Source organism: Oryzias latipes, chromosome 2 (assembly GCF_053564925.1).
Source record: "Oryzias latipes strain Hd-rR chromosome 2, Olatipes_Hd-rR_3.1".
Taxonomy (NCBI): Eukaryota; Metazoa; Chordata; class Actinopteri; order Beloniformes; family Adrianichthyidae; genus Oryzias; species Oryzias latipes.
In genome coordinates, this window is record NC_136238.1 from 36885643 (window position 1) to 36906455 (window position 20813).

The 20813-nt window shown below is 42.2% G+C and overlaps 1 protein-coding gene across 3 annotated transcripts in view; it reads right to left on the bottom strand.

Annotated features, from left to right (window-relative positions):
* Positions 1–8760: 8760 nt before the first annotated feature.
* Positions 8761–20813, bottom strand: part of LOC144986516 (NACHT, LRR and PYD domains-containing protein 3-like) — a 54118-nt gene continuing 42065 nt past the window's right edge. Inside the window, exons 14-21 of one of the 3 annotated variants that reach the window (XM_078933963.1) lie at positions 20422–20535; positions 20175–20253; positions 19816–20014; positions 17873–19676; positions 17603–17776; positions 16008–16184; positions 14797–14970; positions 8761–14482 (exon numbers count right to left, since the gene is read on the bottom strand). In XM_078933963.1, the coding sequence (XP_078790089.1) occupies positions 14476–14482; positions 14797–14970; positions 16008–16184; positions 17603–17776; positions 17873–19676; positions 19816–20014; positions 20175–20253; positions 20422–20535 (2728 nt within the window). In that variant the 3' untranslated portion in view covers positions 8761–14475. Of the gene's footprint in view, positions 14483–14796; positions 14971–14990; positions 16185–17602; positions 17777–17868; positions 19677–19815; positions 20015–20174; positions 20254–20421; positions 20536–20813 lie in introns of those variants that run through there. The other 2 variants (XM_078933962.1, XM_078933964.1) reach the window with 2 other exon arrangements.

The window sequence follows — 20813 nt, forward strand, 5'->3', positions numbered from 1 at the left end:
TTCGCTGACGTTGAGACAAGCAGCTTCTATACAGCTGCCTCCCTTTGTAGTCAGACTTCCCCACCTAGCAGTTGGAATTAGCCTCACCCAGATGCTTTTTCTTGCAGTGTGACAGCTGTTTCAGCTGTTTCAGCAATCCTGACAGCTGTTGGTGTAGTCAGCAGGACTTGGAATGGCCCTTCCCCCCGTGGGCTGGACCAACACTTCCTTTTTATGGCCTTCACAAACACCCAGTCACCAACCTGCACTGGTGAAGTGTCCTGTGGAGATAAGAAGGAATCTGGCACTTGATTTGTCCTTTGCACATCTTTAGTGGTAAACATTTTTCTCAAGTAATCCACTAAATTTGCATCATCATCTGGAGAATGTTGCTGTGTAGGATCAAGGTCTGGTAACCTATAAGAACGTCCATACAACATTTCAAAAGGCGTTAAAGGTTGACCTGCTGTGCGTGTGATACGCATGCTTAGTTGAACTAAGTCTATGCAGTCAGGCTACTGTCTGTTTGTCTCTTCCATGCATTTCTTTAACTTTGATTTGATAGTGCCATTAGTTCTCTTAACTAATCCTGCACTCTGTGGGTGATAACTACAATGTCTCTTTAGATCAATACAAAGATGTTGAGCCATTTTGTCTATCACTTGATTTACAAAATGTGTACCATTATCACTTCTTATCACTTGTGGTATGCCAAAAGTTGGGATTATTCTTTTACTAATAGCTTTAGCTACTGTAATAGCATCTTGTGTTGCACATGAAAAAATTTCAACCCATTTGGAAAATGCATCAATAATCACTAAACAATATTTCAATCCTTTACTTTTATTCAATTCAATAAAATCCATATGGATTGTATGGAAAGGAAAAGTTGGTTCAGGAAATTTTCCTCTCTTAGGTCTAACATTGCCTTGGGGATTATGACGCATACATGTAACACATTGTTTACAAAAAAATGTTGTAATAGAGAATAAATCCATAAGTTGTTTAATATGTCTCTAATAAATTCATCCTCCCCCCTGTTGAATCATGGCAAAGCCCATGACTCAAAATTGCTGCCCATTTGTACATGGATTTTGGTAAAATAGGTTTTCCTTCTGTGCTGACATAAAGACCTTGTTCCAACTTTTGCTCCCTTTTTCAAACATAAATCTTTTTTTTTGGTTGTGGTGCACTGGGTGGCATTTCTTTAAAAAAATCAGCGGTTACATCTGCAGTCACATCCTCATTTGTGCATATTTCTACATCTTTTGTTGCAGCTTGCTTTTCTGTTGCATCTGCAAAGGCATTTCCTTTAGAAATATGATCTGTTCTTCGTGTGTGTCCCTCACATTTACATATTGCTACTTTAGATGGTAACATTACAGCAGTCAATAATTCTTTCAGTAAGTCTACATGCGTTACTGGTTTTCCTGTTGATGTTTTAAACCCTCTGTTCTTCCACTGTTGACAAAATAAATGCACAGTAGCAAACACATATTGGCTATCAGTGTAGATTGTAACTGGCTTATCTTTAAACAGTTTGCATGCTTCAGTTAAAGCTGTCAACTCTGCTGATTGTGCTGAGTAATTTCCACACAGGGGTCCTGCCTTCAGAACCTTATCTTGAGTTACAACGGCAAAACTCACTTTGTTTCTGCCTGTCTCATCTTTCTTTGCTGACCCATCAACAAAAACTATTTCTCTTTCAGTGAGATCTAAAAATTCATCACTAATTGGTTGAATTTCTAGTTCAGATTTATCTTTTAACTTGTCAAGTTTCCTACTATCTAGACAATCTGATTTCCTCCTATCAGGATAATATCTCTCTCAATGATCTCTCTGTCCACAAATCCAACATCCATCATCAACCTGCTCTGACCCTCTCTTGCTACTTCCTCTAAACCTTCCTCTAAAACTTCCTTTTCCACGACCACGATTTCTTCCTCTGTTCATATTCCTTCCAAAAAACACATCACTACTTTCCTCCTGCCAAAATGTAACTACACCTTGATTCCTAAATTTCTTCTTATTCACCATCACTTTTTTCTGCATGAACAGTAAAATTCACAAACTGTTGTAGTGCTCCTGTAGGCAGATCTATGTAAAGTGTCCTTATTTAGTCTGCAATCTCTGGTCTCATAGCTTGCAGTAAAGCTTTTTTCAGCTGCTGTCTATAGGCACCATCATCATTATCATTATCTCTGAGTCCACAATTAGCTTTAAAACTTCTTCAAATCTGACTCTAAAATCAGACACTAACTCTCCATCTTTTTGCTTAGTTTGACCAATCTTTCCATAATCAGGTCTCTTTGGAAAGGCTTCTCTAATTCTTTGTCCTAAAAGTGTAAGACTTTGAATTAACTCTTAGACTGTTATGCGGAAAAGGTCTGGGTGGATCGTTATCATTCATAGGATTCCTTTTTCCCTTTACTTTTGCCCAGTCTACTTTCATAGCATTCATACATGGTTTCTGACATTTAATGCCATTCAGATGATAAGCTCTCTGAACTTCCATCATTTTCCCTGTGAGAGATAACTCCCCTCACTGCCTTCCTAACATCCTCTAATGTCCAGGTCCTAAACACAAGAAGTGTAGGCCTCTGGCCATCTTCTCCAGCTCTGGGATTGGACACTTCAATGATTGGAAATGTCTCTGCAACTTTAGATGACTCTCCAGCTTCTTCCAAACCAACCCCCATAGTTTTACTTCAAACAAGTTTTTTCCCTTTTCCTCTTAAAATCATTTTGCCTTTTTCTAGTTTATTTAAATCAGTCACCGGTGGGTAAAAACCCGTCAACAGAGGAGCATTTGTCCCCTGGTAGGGAGGAGGTGAGAAATCAGCTGGTTTCTGCTCTCCCCCCCCTTTCATCCTGCTCCTGCTCAGTCTGCAGCCTGCTGCAGCCTGCTGTTGCAGGGGTCTGAGTCTCACAACTGATTTATCCTCCTTTTTTTTAGCAATCAGACATGCTTCTCTAGTTTTACTTTTCTGAATGCCATTCTTTATTTTTCGTTGCTTCATTTAAGCACAGTTTTGCACAAATTAATTCTTCACTATTTTTTTGTTTCTTTTTTAGTTTTATTCTAGTTTTTAATTGGTAACCGTTGAACTAATTCAGTACATTCCTGTACTCCAAGATTCCCCTTAAAATTGTAATTTCTATCCCATTTTCTCAAAAATGTAGTTGAATCTGGATGAACTCTTCACACATATTTTTAATCTCATTTTAATTCAACCTTTCCATTTGAATTCCCCCATTTTTTTTTCTTTTTTCTTTTATTTACGTTAGTCACAGAGTGTGATCAGAACCAACAGAGAATTTCTCTCAGGACCGAATTTCACTCCCCGTGCAACAAGCTTCTAGGTCAGACCTATTGTCTGATCCGGTCACACGTTTAGGGTCCTCCCAGGAGCAAAACCCGTTTTAGACTCTGGGTTCTTTTCACCTAAAGCCTAATGAGATGAAATCTTGTTCTACTCCAACAAGCAGCCTTGTGTTAACACCGCAAGGTTTCCAGCTGTTCACTGCTTCGAACAAGTTCACTCCTTTCACACATGCATACACATTCACACCAAAAAAAAACTTTATTTTTTAATTTTTATAGGCCTTTTAGGGACTTGAACCCTCTTACGCGTTTTAGGCTGCAGGACTTGAACCTACACCTTTATACAGAATTCTGGACTTTTCCGGGACTCCAAACCCACACGTGTTTTAGGCAACAGGACTTGAACCTGTCCCTCAGAATTCTGGGCCACTTCGGGGACTCGAACCCCTGAAAAAGCGCTGTACTTGCCTTGTCGTTGTGGTCTGACTGGTTAACGAATAACGTCAATCCGGACCCAGGGATCAGACCAGTCGATTGGCCGGCGTAGAATTCACTACGACGGACTTTCCTCCGGAGACCTAGTCTCACGGGCTGTGCACAGACTTCAATCGGCATGGTCCTCCCCCAAGGACGCAGATATGTTGTCATCCGGCTCGAATGGACCAAAGAATGTCAGATAAATGCATCTAGACATTAAAGAAAAACACAATTATAAACAACAAACCACAACAAGAATCAAGTTTCTCATGCACGAGGGAGAGGAGCAAGAGTGACAGAAAACGTCTGCCACGTTTCTCTTCTCAAAGGTCTGCCTCTCCCTGTGCTGCTTTTATTAAGAACACAAGTGGGAGGTAACAATTCAAGACAAAGAGGAAAAGTTCATTAGGGGGTGTCGTCAAATGACCCTTTTGGTTGGATTCTAACTTCAAACAGTATCCCTTATCAGCTCAGGACAGTGTGTCGTAAACCCCTCATCCTTGGTGGGGGATGAGAAGCAGATGAACAAACACACAACTGTTTTCAGAAGAGGTAAAAAGGTCAATCTGAGTTAACATTTAAACACACATTTAAACAAATACATTTACAAAATTATAATACTAAAACAATTTCCTTCACAATCCCATAGTTAAGAGAAGAACATGGGGAGTTATCGACTGGTACAAGACCTAAAAATGTATCATGAGCGTTTAGAATGTCCGTCTTTATGTTGCGACAGTGGCTCAGGTGGTTGAGCAGGTCGTCCAATGTTTGAAGGGTTGGCGGTTCGATTCCCCGCTCCCACCAGCCAAAATGTTGTTGTGTCCTTGGGCAAGACACTTCACCCTCCTTGCCTTCAGTGTGGCTCCACTGGTGTGTAAATGTGCATGAATGATCCCAGTGATGGTCAGAGGGGCCGTAGGTGCAAAATGGCAGCCTGTCAGTCTGCCCCAGGACAGCTGTGTCTACAACCATAGCTTACCATCACCAAGTATGACTGAGGAGTGAATGAATAATGGACACAATGTAAGCGCTTTGAGCGTCTGGAAAAGTGCAGATAAATCTAATCCATTATTATTTCATTGCGGCGGTGTAGACGCTACTTGGCGTTTATCTTCTTCGCTGGTATGTGTGCTCAGAAAGGCAGTTTTGTGTTTGAGCGCCCCCAAGTTGTGTTTTACACGTGTGCAAAAGCACCGTTCTCATTGGTCGTATCGTTTTTGAAGCGGAGCGTCAAACCAAAAAAACGAACCTGGGGGGAAAATTGATACCTAGATATTTGATATTTCCTGATTTGACTGGTATTGTGAGTCTTTGTTCCGCATTCCTATTGAGTGGTAATAAAACAGACTTATTCAAATTAATGGAATACTCTGATATAGAGGAGAATTCATTCATGATTGTTGCTGTTTCATTTACAGAATGTAAATTACTTAAAAACAGTAATATGTCATCTGCATAAAGACTAATTTTATGATGGCTGTGTTTGGTTTTTATTCCTATAATGCTCTCATTCTGTCTTATTGCTGCAGCTAGAGGCTCAATAAATATAGCAAAAAGAGAAGGAGAAAGTGGGCAACCCTGTCTGGTTCCTCTTCCAAGAAAGAACCTGTTGGAAGTCTGTTTATTAGTTCTAACTGATGCATTGGGGTTGTGATATAATATTTTGATCCATTTGATGAATGAGGGGGAATTCTGAGGAATTCTGGCCTGAAGGAGCATTGAAGGTTGGAGTTCCAATGTGAAAAAGTCTGGAAGAAGAAAAGGAATTTGCTGATGTTTCCTCACAAACCATCAAAGGTCAAAAGAACAGACAAAGAACATGTTACAGAAAGATCTCAGAGCTCTGAGATCACTGATGACTTGACGTAATCAGCAGCTCTGAACATGGAGCCTTTTGGCCCGTACCATGATGACACCTCCAAACCCTCAGGAGGCTGTAGGTGTAAAGTCTGCAGGTCACCATGACGACCCTTTCTTTCAGGTTGAATATCTGTGTTCAAGCTCTGCCCCAAGCAGCATCGCATGAAGAAGAAAAAGAGACCAAAATGATTGATAAAGCAGGTTTTCCAGGGAAATCCCACAAAGTGCTTTCCAAGCTAGAACTAAGAATATCCAGCATGCATTTGGAAAAACTCATTAGCTTCTTGTGGAAAATGATGAGTCATTGTAAAAGCATTCTCTGAATGCTCAGAAAACTTCCTCTAAGGTTGTGGTTGTTTGGAGAAGTCCTCCTCTTCAAAGAAGTTCTCCTGACCATCTTCAAAGCCACTTTCTGCTTTTTCAAACGCTACTGTTCAACAAAAACTTGGTTTCTGCCACAAAACCAACCTTAGACACTGAAACAGAATGAATCCAATGCAGAAATGTGTTGACACCTTTAATTCAAAGCTTCAATCAGTTTGAATCTCATGAAGAACATTTCAAAAATCCACATTTGGATCAGGCGTCTTCATCAGAGCACAACTCATGTTTCCAGGACTGTGACTCACCAATAGATCCTCATTTCCTTTACACAATCTGTTTCCATCATTTGGATTTTTCATAAAAACTTGAGTCAGAAAAGAATTGTTGCCCCAAAATGTCCAGTTTGAATAGTCTACAGTTTGTTGTGTTTGGTTGCTAGGTAACAGGGTCTTTAATGTCTATGATGTCATGGTGGCTTTCAGAGTTGAACTCCTGAATATGACGGTAAACATTTGGATTGAACAAAAATGGGATTGAAGCTCATGCTAAATCCTGATCTCAATGCTGAAAAAACCTCCTCCTAGATTCTGGTTGTTTGGAGAAGTCCTCCTCTTCCAAGAATTCCTGAAAAAAGCCCTCATTTCTCCTGACCATCTTCAAAGCCACTTTCTGCTTTAGTTTAGTCCAAACTTGCTTTATGCCGACAACATTTACAGCTTGAATCCATCTGAAGAATCCAAGGAAACAAACCAATCTAAGTCTGCATTCATGCCACTTCAGAACCAACAAAGCATGTTTCCAGGACGCTGACTTACCAATAGAACTTGGGATTTCCTTTGCAGAATCCTTCTCCGTGTGTTTTCCTTTGTTTTTCTCCCCAAAACCTAAAGCAAAGATTTTTGCTGAGCTGCAGAACAAACGTCTGACTGCTTTAACCGCCGTTGATGGTTTGTTGTGTTTCCCTCTATAGCTGCTATGGTCTTGGTATGGTTGCTAGGTAACGCTGTCTTTGATGATGATGATGACTTTTTTCTTGTGTAACCAGGAGCAGTAACCTTTAGGGCACTAGGACCCAGAAAGAGGTCCAGGCAGTGACGGTGTTCAGTGACGGACTGCGCAGCCGCACTTCCTCCAAACGCCACTATTCATCCAGAGTCCAAACGGGCTTAAGGCGCTTTGATAAAGCGCTCTGGAATCCAGCTATGGTGTGCTAAACGTCAGGTCCAGAACGGAAGATGCCATCAATGAAGTCTGTCTGTCAGCAACAATCCAACGCTGATGGGGTTTAGCTTGTGGAGGATTTGAATGTTCATTTGCTCTCAGGTTGGTTCTGTGCTGGAAGCCCCAACCTTTAGTTCAGTCAAGTTAGAAAGATGCTAACCAGCTGTTCCCTCTGTCACCATGGAAACACGGGCCGCTTTAAAGTCGGACAGGATTTTCACGGAGCGGACTTCTAGACGTGGAGGATAAATACTCCAAGATAAATTCATCAGACATGAATCAAACAGACTGTTTGTGGAACATTGAGATGTGCTCAGTGATTTTGGTTTAGGACACTTTGGTTTCATTTCAAATGTTGGTTTCTCCTCAATCTACACACTCTCTCCACAAACTGTTTCCTAACTGGTGCAGCGGTAGGGCGGTCGACCCATGATCGTAAGATTGCAGGTTCGATTCCCGCCTTGCACACCCATGTGTCGAAGTGTCCCTGCGCAAGACATTGAACCCCACCTTTCCTCTGGCGGGAGGTTGGCACCAGTGTTCGGCAGCGGAGCCACCATCAGTGTGTGAATTTGTGTGTTCATGGGTGAATGGGACTGTGACTGTAAAGGGGCATTCAAATGAAGGTAGAAAGTGCTTCATAAGTATACGCCATTTACCATTTACCATAACTCTCAGGGATTCCTGCTGCTGGCAAAACTCACGGCTCAAGGAACCACTTCATGAATCAGTCACGGTTTGGAATGAACTTTATTGAACAACATGTCATGGTCTGGAAGAAGCCCCAGTTCCAGCTGACAGAAGTCTGGTTCCGATCCATTGTAGGTGGTTCTTTCAGAGGTGCTGATGTTGGATGGAGGAACAAGTCTCTCAGGTGATGGAAGCAGCAGATATTGGAGGAGAAGATTTCATCTGAGAATGCAGACAACTTCCAGACCAAAGCTGTTCCTGTCTCCAACAGTCTAGAACAGTTTGTCCTGCAGGAAGTTCCTGATGTCTACTTCTCTGCTGGATTTTCATTTTCCAGTGTTTCCACAACTGATGATGTCATCAATCTGATCTTTACTTCCTGGTTTTATTGACAGCAAATGTCCCTAAAGATCTGACCCCCTAAAAGCTCCAATAGCAGCTCAGCAGAAACTCTGATCTTTCTTGATGTGGAGGGGCGGAGCCTGAAGAGGAAGCATCTTTCTGCAGGTGGTGCTGCAGCTTTGGGCATGTTTTCCACCTCTTTAGCTTCTGCTGTTCATGGAGTCGTGTCCCTCTGTTCTTGGAAAGGAGAAACGTGCAGAGAACTTTTCCCATTTCCACTCCCTCCTTTCAGCTGCTGCCCACTGTTCCCCTCTGAATCAGGAGGGAGGAGCTCTCATCTGTTCTGCCCACCCCCATGTAGAAAGACATCAGCAGCACCTGAACATTCCAAAGCTCTTTTCCAACCCATTTCTACTGAGAAGGAACCAAACACATGAAGATTAGAACAGCTGGAACAGGCTGAGGGGGAAGGCTGAAGATTCAAGTCTGTTTGTGAGTCAAAGATAGAATGAAGACAGAAATCAATATAAAATACAGAGTTGATTCAAAAGAGCATTTATTAGATCCAAACAGGCTGCAGGAATTTTACAGCTTTCAGTTTGAAGCCTTTAGACACTAAGATGCAGTTCTGCAAACAGCCAGCAGGTGCTCCCTTCTCCCTCCTGCTTCAACGCAGTTGGTGTTGTTGCAGCAGCTGCATCAAAGTGATTCTCTGCATCCAGAGGCTGTCATTCCTCACTAAGATCCACTCTGTTCATTCATGTCCTCTGGAGAAAACAGGCTTTATGCACAGAAAGTTTCTACTAGATTCAGACATTCTAGAAAATGAGGAGATTCTACTGGATTTAGATGAAACTTCTTTAAAACTTCAGCTAAAAATGCTGTCAGCATGAAAAAGAACAGAGTTTTACCCACAAAACACCAAAGAAAAAAGAAGTTCAGTCAGAAAACTGTGGAAAACATCAATCAAACCAAAACTCTAAGTCTTTTAAACTACATGAGTCAATATTTGATCATCAACAGAACAGAGATGATAGAAAAATGATTCAACTGAGAGACTTTTGTTTACTAACTGAGATCAGACGGGATTTCTGCTCCAAAAACTGACTTCAAAGGACTTGAATCCAGACCAGTGAGTCATGTGACCACAGCGTTTGTCCGTGTCTCCACTATGAACATTCTGGTCACATGACCATGTTGGAGGTTTCTGAATGAAACTCTGTGTTTGTTTGTCAATGAGAGTTTCTGGAGAACAGAAATCAAGTGTGAAACATCTGGAACCAGAATCTTGTGATCCAGAGTTCTGGATCCAAGAACCAGGATCCAACGCCTGACCCACACATAGATCTATGTCATCCAGAAATGTTCTGTCTGATCAATGATTCCCTCAATCCTTGATTGGTCCATCCCAAACACACATCTGTCCATCAAATGTAGATCAAAGAAGAAAGTGATGATCTAGAAAATAATCTGTTTGTCTGCAGGTCTGTTTTTCTCCAGATCCTGGAGCTGCTGAAAATCTGAATCCAACCCATGTTTCAGATCAACACTCCTAGAATGAGAAAAGCAATATAGAAATATTTGAAAGAAAATGGCAGCTCTCCCCTACAACAAAGATGACAGTTTCACTCTTAAAAGTAAGTACATGAGTCAAGCCTGGTGTTACCACTGTTAGACTGCCAACTGGGGCTGCTATGCTGCTTAAGCTCCTCTTTTATCTGTTCTCCTCTCATCAATACAACCACTGGCACCCGGTTAGGGGCGTATCCAACCTGAGAGGTTACAATCCATGACAATCCCCTTCACATTTTAGCAGCGTTTTCAACTACAGCTAGCGCGTACATCCACATCAGTTTAGATAAACCAGTTCGGGGGGATATTCCAGGAAGCATGTTTAAACCAGCCTGACTTTAAGCCTGAACTCTGGCTGAAATCCGTCTGAACTTGCTTACTCTGGGTATGTCGGTACCAAAAGACCGGAAATGAGTTGGCGTAATTACGCTCAACTTGGTAACCCTGGGTTAATGCACGTGCAAAGCAGGTACATAAAGACATTCTCAATAGATCGCCGATTTCTGGAGTCACCATGGGAACGCGTGGTGAAAAAAAGAAAGCGCTATACTTCAGTGAGACGGAGTCTGAGATTAATGACGGAGTATGAAGATTATACGTCCATCAAAAAAGTAACACGGCTGCATCAGCAAAAAGAGTTTCTGCGTGTAGAAAAAGAACAGACAAAGTAAACGCACGAGTTTCTGATCTTATTTCCATTTTCCATTTCCATTTTCCTTATATATATACATATATAAATTTTGCCAACTTAAATGAATTACTTCAATTGGTAACAAGTAATTGAGTTAAATTTATTTAACCTAATTTCTTACGTCTGTAAAACTCAATAATTGTTTATACAACTCATATTTACATATTTATCTAACTACATGTCATATTACTCCAAGTCAATTAATATTTTTTCCATCTTAATTAATTAAAATTCTTGAACTCTCCTATGTCTAAGTTTGAACTGGCAGATATACAAATTTGTACAACAATAAAAAGACCGAAAATATATGTAGAGAGTACAGAAATTCTTGGGAATTTTCCAACATTGTCATTATAGTTAATGTCACTAGGGGTGCTATATAAACTTATCATCCTCTCCATCCCTCTCACTCATGGTGCAAAGGCTTAAGCATAGTAGGACAAAATAACTCGGCAAAACACAGTAAAACAGCTAAACAACTAAACACATTTGGCCAGAAACCCACATTTAAACCCAAATCCGTCCAGACAGGCAAAGGGAATGGTATCCCACAATTCCTTGTGATGCCGATCTAACAGCAGCACCAAAGTTACACCTACTTAATTTAATTAATCTGAATGAAAGTAAAATAACTGTTTGAAAGGTACGTGTTATTTTTAAGCTGACTTAACTAAAAAAAATGATTTATCTTAACTGAAGCAAATAATGAAATTAGATCAAAGTATAAAGTTTATTTTTCCAACATCCATATGTGGTCTTATCACCCTCTCATGGTGGAAAAAGTATTATCTGAGCTTCTTCATCCCCTAAATCATCTTCAAATGGACACGCCATGCTGCTTCACCTCTCTGAAAACAAACTAAGCTTCAACTAAACCTGCTCCAGACCAGGTTATGTTCAGAGCATGAGTTGCTATGGCAACTTGACCTACCCTGAAACATACCTACATTTCTGGAACCGAAAGCTGAGGTTATCAACTTCCTTAGCCTCACACTTACCGTAGGAGCTAGCATAACCTGCTTTCTGGAATACCCCCCAGGTTTACTTTGAATCGAGAGGAAACATTTTTAGTAATGTAGTGGGTCAGGGGCCTGTTTCAGAAAGGAGGTTCAACCAACTCTGAGGTTGAACTTGAACTCTGAGTTGGTCAATCGGGAGATTAAAAACTCTGAGTTTTCTGTTTCAGAGAAGCTGATCGGAGTTAGGTCAATCAACTCTGAGTGGACTGATTCGGAGTTAAGCGTGCGCACCGCGACTATAAGAAGCCATTATCAATGGAGCGCAGATATCACGAGTCACCATGGCAACTGTGGAAAAAAAGAGGTCTGCACATTTTTCACCAGCTGAACTTGACGTGCTGCTGCAGAGTTACAGTGAATATGAGCACATATTCCAGAAGAAAAGCAACACCGCTGCATCTGCAAAACAGAGACAGTTAGCGTGGGAAAACATAGCTGCTCAAGTTAATGCCTAAGTTTGCATTTAAATCATTGTTATAAAATATTGGCTGTAATAACTTTTTAAACAGCGTAAGGTGTGAAATAAAAATGGCGATATTAAGGTTTACTTTTGAAGTGTTATTCCTGGTGTAATTGCATGAAATGCTGCATAGTGTACAGAACCAATCTGGGGGAAAATGCATTTAACGTCGGTAATGTTTAGAGGACTTTTTTGTTAACCTTCCCCTCTTGCAAACGTTGGTCAGTTTAATATTAATACATGCAATTGTGTTTTTAAAAGTGAACTTTTGTCTACTGTTGTACCTTTCGCTGCGCGAAGACTTCTCCTTTCTTTTCTGTCGTCTTTCCGACCGTGGTCAGAAGCGCAGGGGAGATTTCCTTCAGGGCCGAAGGGAATTCTCCTTCGGGGTTCACTTCCTGTTCGAAAACCCTCAACCTCCAGAGCGGATGAAGAATGACTCCAAAACAGTTATTCTGGGAATGACACCTTCTCTTTATTTAACTAAGTGCTCCGTCCTCCGAACACACAATATATTCCACGCACACACCTCTGCTCCGTGCTCACCCCTCCCCCCATCTGCACCTGCACTCACCCCTCCCCTTATCTCTCGTGGCTCGCACCCCGCTCAGCACACACACGCTGCAACACTACCCTTGTATTGATCAAGTGATATAGATTTTAATGGGATTAAGAAAGTAAGCAGTACTAGCAAATTGTGTTTCCAAAAAGTAATTGTTACATTAATCTAATTCAATGTCCCTGATTTCATTTTCATGTAGATGCAATCCTGCAGGAATTAAAAGAACATGGCAGCAGCTAAAAATGAAGTATAAATTCAATCAGGTCAAATTTGAGCATGTCATGGATGGAGGCTTTGTTGACAATATTTGACATATGAAACATCTGCATAGCAATACATATCTAATGTTGTTTTCATTGTATATATGTAATTGACTGACGGTAAAGCTCAAACAAAAACGTATGGGGAAATGACAAAAAATCGAGTCTTCTCAAAATCCTCGTACGAGGTAAATATAATTCTCTATGAATTAATGCAGCCTCCTCGTCTATTGGGTCCTCCAAAAAAGGACAAGCCTTTCTTGTCACTTAGACCGTCTCTGTGTGACGGAAATGTGGGCAATGAAGGTTAAAGCGAAAAATACCGCTTCGTCTTTAAAAAGGGGAGGGGACCGGCAGAAACTTTGAGTTTGGAGAATAAAACCTGCTCCCGACCAGGTTAGGTTCACAGCGTAAGTAACCATGGACACTGACTCCGAGTATAAGTAACCTCTCTTTCAGAAACGGGTTTGATTTACTCTGCTTTCTCTGGTTTAACAAACCTCCCATTCTAAAACGGAAAACCCAGGGTTTCCCTGATTTCAGGGTTAACGCACTCAGAGTTTACACTTAACCTCCTTTCTGAAACAGGCCCCAGGAGAAAAAAGACACCATTATTTTATTTTGTCATAGTCTATATGTTGATCTATATATTTTCTTAACCCTGATCATTTTCGTTTCAGTACTGATTTCAGTACAAGCTCAGCTACCATTGTGCTATTTCACAGCCGGCCGCTAGAGGGCGATCATCACGCTGGTATAGATTAGTTGGGGATGCAGGAAGAAGAATAAACCTTCCTGTAATGAAGCTAACGCTCAACGTGTATGTCTCTTCTATTCTTACCACAGGTCAGTAAAAAGAGCATCTAGATAAATGCAGGAGATGTAGGAGATATAGCGAATAATTGGATTTATGGATGTACAAGTAATGCAAGTTTAACTGATGGAATACTTACTTTGTTTTTAGTTTTGATTATCCTGTAAATCTGATTATATGTTACAAAAAACTATTTTAGTTATAGAGGGATTACAGAGTTTTCATAAATGTTCAAAGGTGAAGTTAAAGGGAGATAAGAATATTGTATTTTCCTTTAGAATGTGACATTTAAGTAACTCATGAAAGTGTACAAGACCGATAATATGTGTGCAGAAAATATGTTGTAACTTGACTTATGTTGAAGGTTATTGCAAGGAATAAACCTTCTTGAAATAAAGCTAACGGTAGCTCAACGTGTATGTCTCTTCTATTCTTACCACAAACATGTTGAGGGAAATAAACACCAGTTGCCCCTGTAACTGCTAAGTTGGAGAGGCAACAGTAACACATTTAAAATGTAAACTAAGTGGATCCCGGTTAGTTTACCAGTTATTTACTAGTTGGCTTGTTAAAAATTCAACATCTGAATCCAACCCATGTTTCAGATCAACACTCCAAGTTAGAATGAGAAGAGGAAGTGCAGTTCTCCATCAGTCCACCTGGGGAGCTGCAGCACAATAACTGTCCACTTGATGCTGAGAGAGACAATGGAGCTGATCTCAGATCAGTTCCTGCTGCAGCTCTGACACTCATCTCCACTTCCTCTGATTCCTCCATCACTCTGCTCTCCACCTCCCAGGAACACCGTCCAGTCACAACATCTCTGCAGACCAGCTGCTGCTGCTCCTCTCTGCTCCTCCAGGAGGAACATCAGACTCAGAACCTGCAGAGAGAAAGTGTAGAGACAGAGATGATGGAGTGTCTCGTAATCCTGGTCTGTCAGTCAGTGATGCAGCACAGCAGCAGAAAGAGCAGCAGGAGCTTCAGTCCTGTTCAGAGCAGCAGCTTCCTGTCATCTTCACCTGTTGGAGCTTCTGCTGCTCTGATTGGCTGACTGTTGTCCTGAAGCCTGTCATCAGTCTCCTCAGAGCTTCACTGAGAAGCTGCAGCTTCACAGGAAACTTTGCATCTTTGCTCTCAGACTAACTTTAGGGCAACATCTGGAAGCAGCTGGACTGACTCCAACCCTCTACTGACCTCAGAGTCTGCAGTTTGGAGTTTGGACTCTCCACCAGATCCTGGAGCTGCTGAACATCTGAAAACTGAAGGTTGTTGTTCTTCAGGTCCAGTTTTGTCAGGTGGGACGGGTTTTTCTCCAGAGCTGAGACCAGAGCAGCACAGCTGGTCTTTGACAAACTGCACTTAATTAACCTGAATCCAGAACAAAGAGTTGAGTTTAAAGACAAAGTTCATGTTTTTCATCCTTCACTTCTTCTAAAGAGTTCAGAGCTGAAAAAAAATCAGAAAGTTTAGAAAAAGTCCAAAGATGTGAAGCAACAGCAGCAGATCAGAAGAGTCCAGCAGAAGCAGAGAAGAAGAACATTCAGGAACATTCAGGACAACATGCAGCTGCTTCAGGAAAGAAGTCCAGATGTGTGAAAGTCAAACATCAGCCTGTGGCTGCATCCAAACCAACTGATGTTTCTGCAGCAACAGCAGAAAAAGTCCACTTCCTCTTTCTGCTCAGCTCTTCTCCAAACAGCACTGAATCATGGGAGAATTTCAGCAGCATGATGCTGGAAAGTCTTCATCCCAGTTTTCAGGAGATGATCTTCCAGTCCTTCTCTGCTGCAGCCCTTCAAGCAGAGACTTTCAGCTCCAACAGATCAAAGCAGAGAGAAGAAGGAAGTGGTGAGGAAGAGTCAGCAGCAAATGTTGGACATTGATCCCTGATCCATGACTTCAGCTCTGAATGAAGAGTCAGAAGCTGCTGGGAGCTTTGATGGATGATGTGATGATGTTTGTGGATGAAAAGGTGAGGATGTTTGTGGAGGATGTGTCTGTCAGAGCAGCATCCAGCTGCAGCATGACTCTGTCACTGTCTGCTCACAAACATCAGCCGCTGGACTCTCAGCTGTATCTGCTGAAACACAGCAGGACTCAGAGTGCATGTGAGCGTGCACGGCTGCTTCTTATGCACGCGCTTTAAAGGAGTCTGTTGGAGCAAAGACACAAAGAAGAGCTGATGGCTGCAAGCGGAACTTTGTGGAGCACATATGTCAGCAGACAGCTTTGGAACAAGCAGCTGCAAGAAGAAAATAAGAAGTTCTTCTGCAGATCTTTGAAGAGAACAAGCAGCTGCAGGAAGATGCTGCTGCAGATCAGAATCTGGACATTTCTGCTCACTGTGGGTCAACACAACTTTGTCATCATATTGATCTGAACACAACTGAAACATGGAGTCTGACCTCAGAGTCTGCAGTCTGCAGTCTGGACTCTCCAGAAAACCACACAGATGAAGAATTCCTGAATCCTGCAGGTTCTTGTTCCTGCTCAGGTCCAGTTCTGTCAGATTAGACGGGTTTTTCTTCAGAGCTGAGACCAGAACTTTACAGCTGCTCTTCGACAAACTGCAGTCCTCCAACCTGCAATCAGACAGAAAAGTGTGTTCAGGAGCAGTAATGCAGCTGGAGGTCCACGAACTTGGTCCATTCTGTCAGGTGGGACCCGCCCTGATGACAGACTGACAGATGACATTTTCACTGTTTGCTCATTTCTTTTGGATTTGAACCCAAAAACATGATCATGAATGAAAATGCAATAGATTAGAAATGACTTGAAATGAAGTTAAAACAGATGAGGAATTGAAATGTAATTGATCATCAGGAATTATTCATGACTAAATATTTACAATCCAATAGATGTTTCTTTGATTTAAAGCTTTGATTAAAAAATGTCAGATTAAATTGTATTTTTTCATCTTGAATCTTACATTGTAAAATACATTTTCAAATGATCACATTGCAGAAAAACAGCTCAAAAAGTCTTTAGTTCTCCTCTGAAAGCATTTCTTGACATCTCTAAACTGTAAATGGCCTTGAAAAACATGAGGATCCACGGGGCCAAAAATGTCTGAATGTGGCCCTGAAGAGGAGCTGCTGATGGTTCTGCTGGTAGTCAAAGGGCTTCAGCTGGTTGTGCTGTTAGTTTAAGGGTTTAAGATTGTTCAGCTCTGGAGCTTTTAAGAAACCTGTTTGAGTTTGAACATATACAATTCTGTTACTATTCATTTTATTGTTGATGTGCTGTAACATAAATGAATATGAAGTGTCCCGGCCGATACCATAGGATCAAATTAAGCGAGGTCCACTGTCTCTGCTGCTCCCAAAGTCCATTTCTAATCACAGAAACCTTGAAGGATCTTCTTCAGTTTCTGGGTTTGCTTATGGCACCATCTTCCTTTTGCCAGGTAGCTCTGCCCCAAGCCTTGAACATAAACTACATCCAGAGGTTCTTCACTCTAATCACAAATAGATTTAGTATCTGTTTAAGCACCAGGACTGAGAACCTAGAGACTATGTGAAATGAAAGACCTGGTTCTGATCCAAGCTCGGTTCTGAATAATCACCAAACCAGGTCTGTGGGAAACGCCTGTCAATCTGCTGGAGTTTGACCTCCTCATATCTCTTCATAAGGAGCTGCTGCTCTGTGGGTCAGAAATCTCTGTAACTGTCCATTGAAATCTGCAGTTCTTGAATTGATTCATGTTTTCTTTGAAAGAACACAGAACATGAACTTCTCCCAGATCTCAACACCTGGGTGGATGTAGGTTCTCCTGTTTAGTCTGGTGCAAAAAAATAAAATAATACAGGATAACATTTGTAACCATCAGATAAGGAGATTTCAGGATTTTTAACTCAAGCAGAATGTTCTTTTCTTTTTACTTCTATGCAACAGTCCTCTGCTGTTTTATCTGCACTGACGTCTATTAACACTTTCTCCTGAAACAGAGAAAAACTGATAACACTTGTTGCAGAAAATCAAAAATTGAATGAAACCTGACCTGAGAGTCTCCAGTTTACAGTCTGGACTCTCCAGTCCAGCAGACAGTAGCTTCACTCCTGAATCCTGCAGGTTGTTGTTACTCAGGTCCAGAACTCTGAGTCTGCAGGACTGAGAGCTAAGAATTGGGGACAAAGCTGCACAGCTTTTCTCTGATAGATTACAGTTATACAACCTGAAGAAAACAAAGACCGACAGCAGTTACTGAAACCTTCATGTTTCCACTCAGATTCATTTGTTCACTGAAGGTAATTTTCCTGAGAGTTCTTACAGAGCTTTGTTGGAAGCTTCAATCACAGGCAGCATCCTCAGAAGAGCCTCCTCTGAAGCAGAGTATTTCTTCAGGTTAAACTCTTCCAGATCTTCTTCTGATGACAGTAAGATGAAGACCAGAGCAGACCACTGAGCAGGAGACAGTTTCTCTGTGGAGAGACGTCCTGACCGCAGGGACTGTTGGATCTCCTCCACTAGAGAACCATCATTCAGCTCATTCAGACAGTGGAACAGGTTGATGCTTTTCTCTGCAGACAGATTCTCACTTATCTTCTTCTTGATGAACTGGACTGTTTCCTGATTGGTCTGTGAGATACTTCCTGTCTGAGTCAGCAGACCTCGTAAAAGATTCTGATTGGTCTGCACTGCATGACCCAGGAGGAAGCGGAGGAACAAGTCCAGGTGTCCGTTTGGACTCTGTAAGGCCTTCTTCACAGCACTCTGGTAGAACTGGACTGGACTGCTTTGTGTCTGTTTGAGAATCTTTAAGGATTTTGTTTTCCGTTTTTCTTCCATGAGGTTTAGTCCAGAGGTGATGAAGGTCAGGTGGACATGAAGAGCAGCCAGAAACTCCTGAACACTCAGATGGATGAAGCAGAAGACCTTGTCCTGGTACAGGCCTCTCTCCTCTCTAAAGACCTGTGTGAACACTCCTGAGTACTCTGAGGCGGCTCTGATATCGATGCCACACTCTGTCAGGTCGGATTCATAGAAGATCAGGTTTCCTTTCTGCAGCTGCTCAAAAGCCAGTTTTCCCAGAGACTCCATCATCTTCCTGCTCTCTGGACTCCAGTGAGGATCCGTCTCAGCTCCTCCATCATACTTGACCTTCTTGACTTTGGCCTGAACCACCAGGAAATGGATGTACATCTCAGTCAGGCTCTTGGGCAGCTCTCGTCCATTTCTGCTCTTCAGCAGATCCTCCAGAACTGTAGCAGTGATCCAGCAGAAGACTGGGATGTGGCACATGATGTGGAGGCTTCGGGATCTCTTGATGTGGGAGATGATCCTTCTGGCCTGGTCCCCATCTCTGAATCTTTTCCTGAAATACTCCTCCTTCTGGGGATCATTGAACCCTCTGACCTCCGTCACCATGTCAACACACTCAGCAGGGATCTGATTGGCTGCTGCAGGTCGTGTGGTTATCCAGAGGCGAGCAGAGGGAAGCAGGTTCCCCCTGATGAGGTTTGTCAGCAGATCAGCCACTGAGGTGGACTTTCTAGGGTCCTTCAGGATCCGAGTCTTGTGGAAGTCCAGAGGAAGTCGACACTCATCCAGACCATCGAAGATGAAGAGGAGCTGGAAGTCTTCAAAGCTGCAGATTCCTGCTTGTTTGGTTTCAGGGAAGAAGTGATGAACAAGTTCCGCCAAGCTGAACTTCTCCTCTTTCAGCACATTCAGCTGTCTGAAAGTGAATGGAAATGTGAAGTGGAGGTTCTGGTGGGCTTTGCCTTCAGCCCAGTCCAGAGTGAACTTCTGTGTTAAGACTGTTTTCCCGATGCCAGCCACTCCCTTAGTCATCACGGTTCTGATTGGTTCTGGTCTTCCAGCTGGGAGTTGGAAGAGCTCTTCTTGTCTGATGCTTGTTTCTGCTCTGTCTGCTTTCCTGGATGCTGCTTCAATCTGTCTGACCTCATGTTCTTCATTCAGCTCTCCTCTTCCTCCCTCTGTGATGAAGAGCTCTGTGTAGATCTCATTCAGAAGGGTTGGGCTTCCTGCTTTAGCCATCCCCTCAAACACACACTGGAACTTCTTCTTCAGACCAGATTGGACTTTATGTCGACAAACTGCAGCAGCAGATCCTGAATGAAGACAACAAACAGTAAATCAACTCTCTGCAGCCCTGAATGACGAGGGTTTGAATCCCTGTGGTTCCATGTGTTCAAACATCAGTAAATCGTCATTTCTCAGCAGCTGAAACCTTCAGAGAAATCCTCTTACTGCTCTGCAGTCCATCAGCCAGCTCCTCCTGCTTCATTCTCCTCAGGAAGTTCACTGTGATCTTCATCAGTGACTCTCTGCTGCTCCTCTGCTCTTCATCCTCATCCTCCAGCTCCTCCTCATCCTCCCTGTGACTCAGAAGCTTCTGGATCTTCTTCAGCTCCTTTTTGACAAAAGTGACAATGTTGTCCTCCAGCAGCTGCAACAGAATTCCAGATGAATGAGCCAATCAGAGTGAAGTCATGGACCAAACATCAGCTCCATGTTGGACACACTGACAGTCCACTGGTGTCCAAAGTGCAGCATGGAGACGACTGTGGACAGAATGATGGGAAAGTAGTTGTTGTTCATGTACAGACCAGAAAGATGGAGTCCAGCTGTGTTTGATGCTGCTGGACAGACGGACCACTGGGAGTCTCTGAGCTCTGCTGGTCCAGTCTGTGGACAACCAGCAACAATCAGATCCTACTGGACCCACTGGTGTCCTGCAAAGACTCAGAAGCATCTACAAGATCTATTCTGTGTTTGTGGAAAAGATCCAACACTCACTGCTGCACACATGGAGATAGAAATGTCTGTGAGGAAGAACGTTTACATGCAGCTCACCTCTCTGAACCAGAAGATGATTTAAAGTCGATGAGACCATGCTTTGACCGGTCACTCCTGAAGGAAACACAGCTGGGTTCAGATCCAGATCCAGTTCTGAGTCTCTGATGGATCCTGATAGAAAAACACTTGTTTAGTTAGATGTGAGTTTCTTTCATGATGGTGTTTGATGAGTTCTTTTGGATTTGGATCATCTCAGATCACAAATGCATCATGAATGCTGTTGTTTTCAGAACAGCACTGATTCTAACATTCATTCTGACTCACAGAGAATCAGAGTTACAGAAAACTGGATTATTGATTCTCATGTAGACCAGAAGAAAATGAAGAATTTAATGTTTGGGTTTGCTGATGAGATACAGAGAAAAACTTGAATTAAAATTGTCATAGCA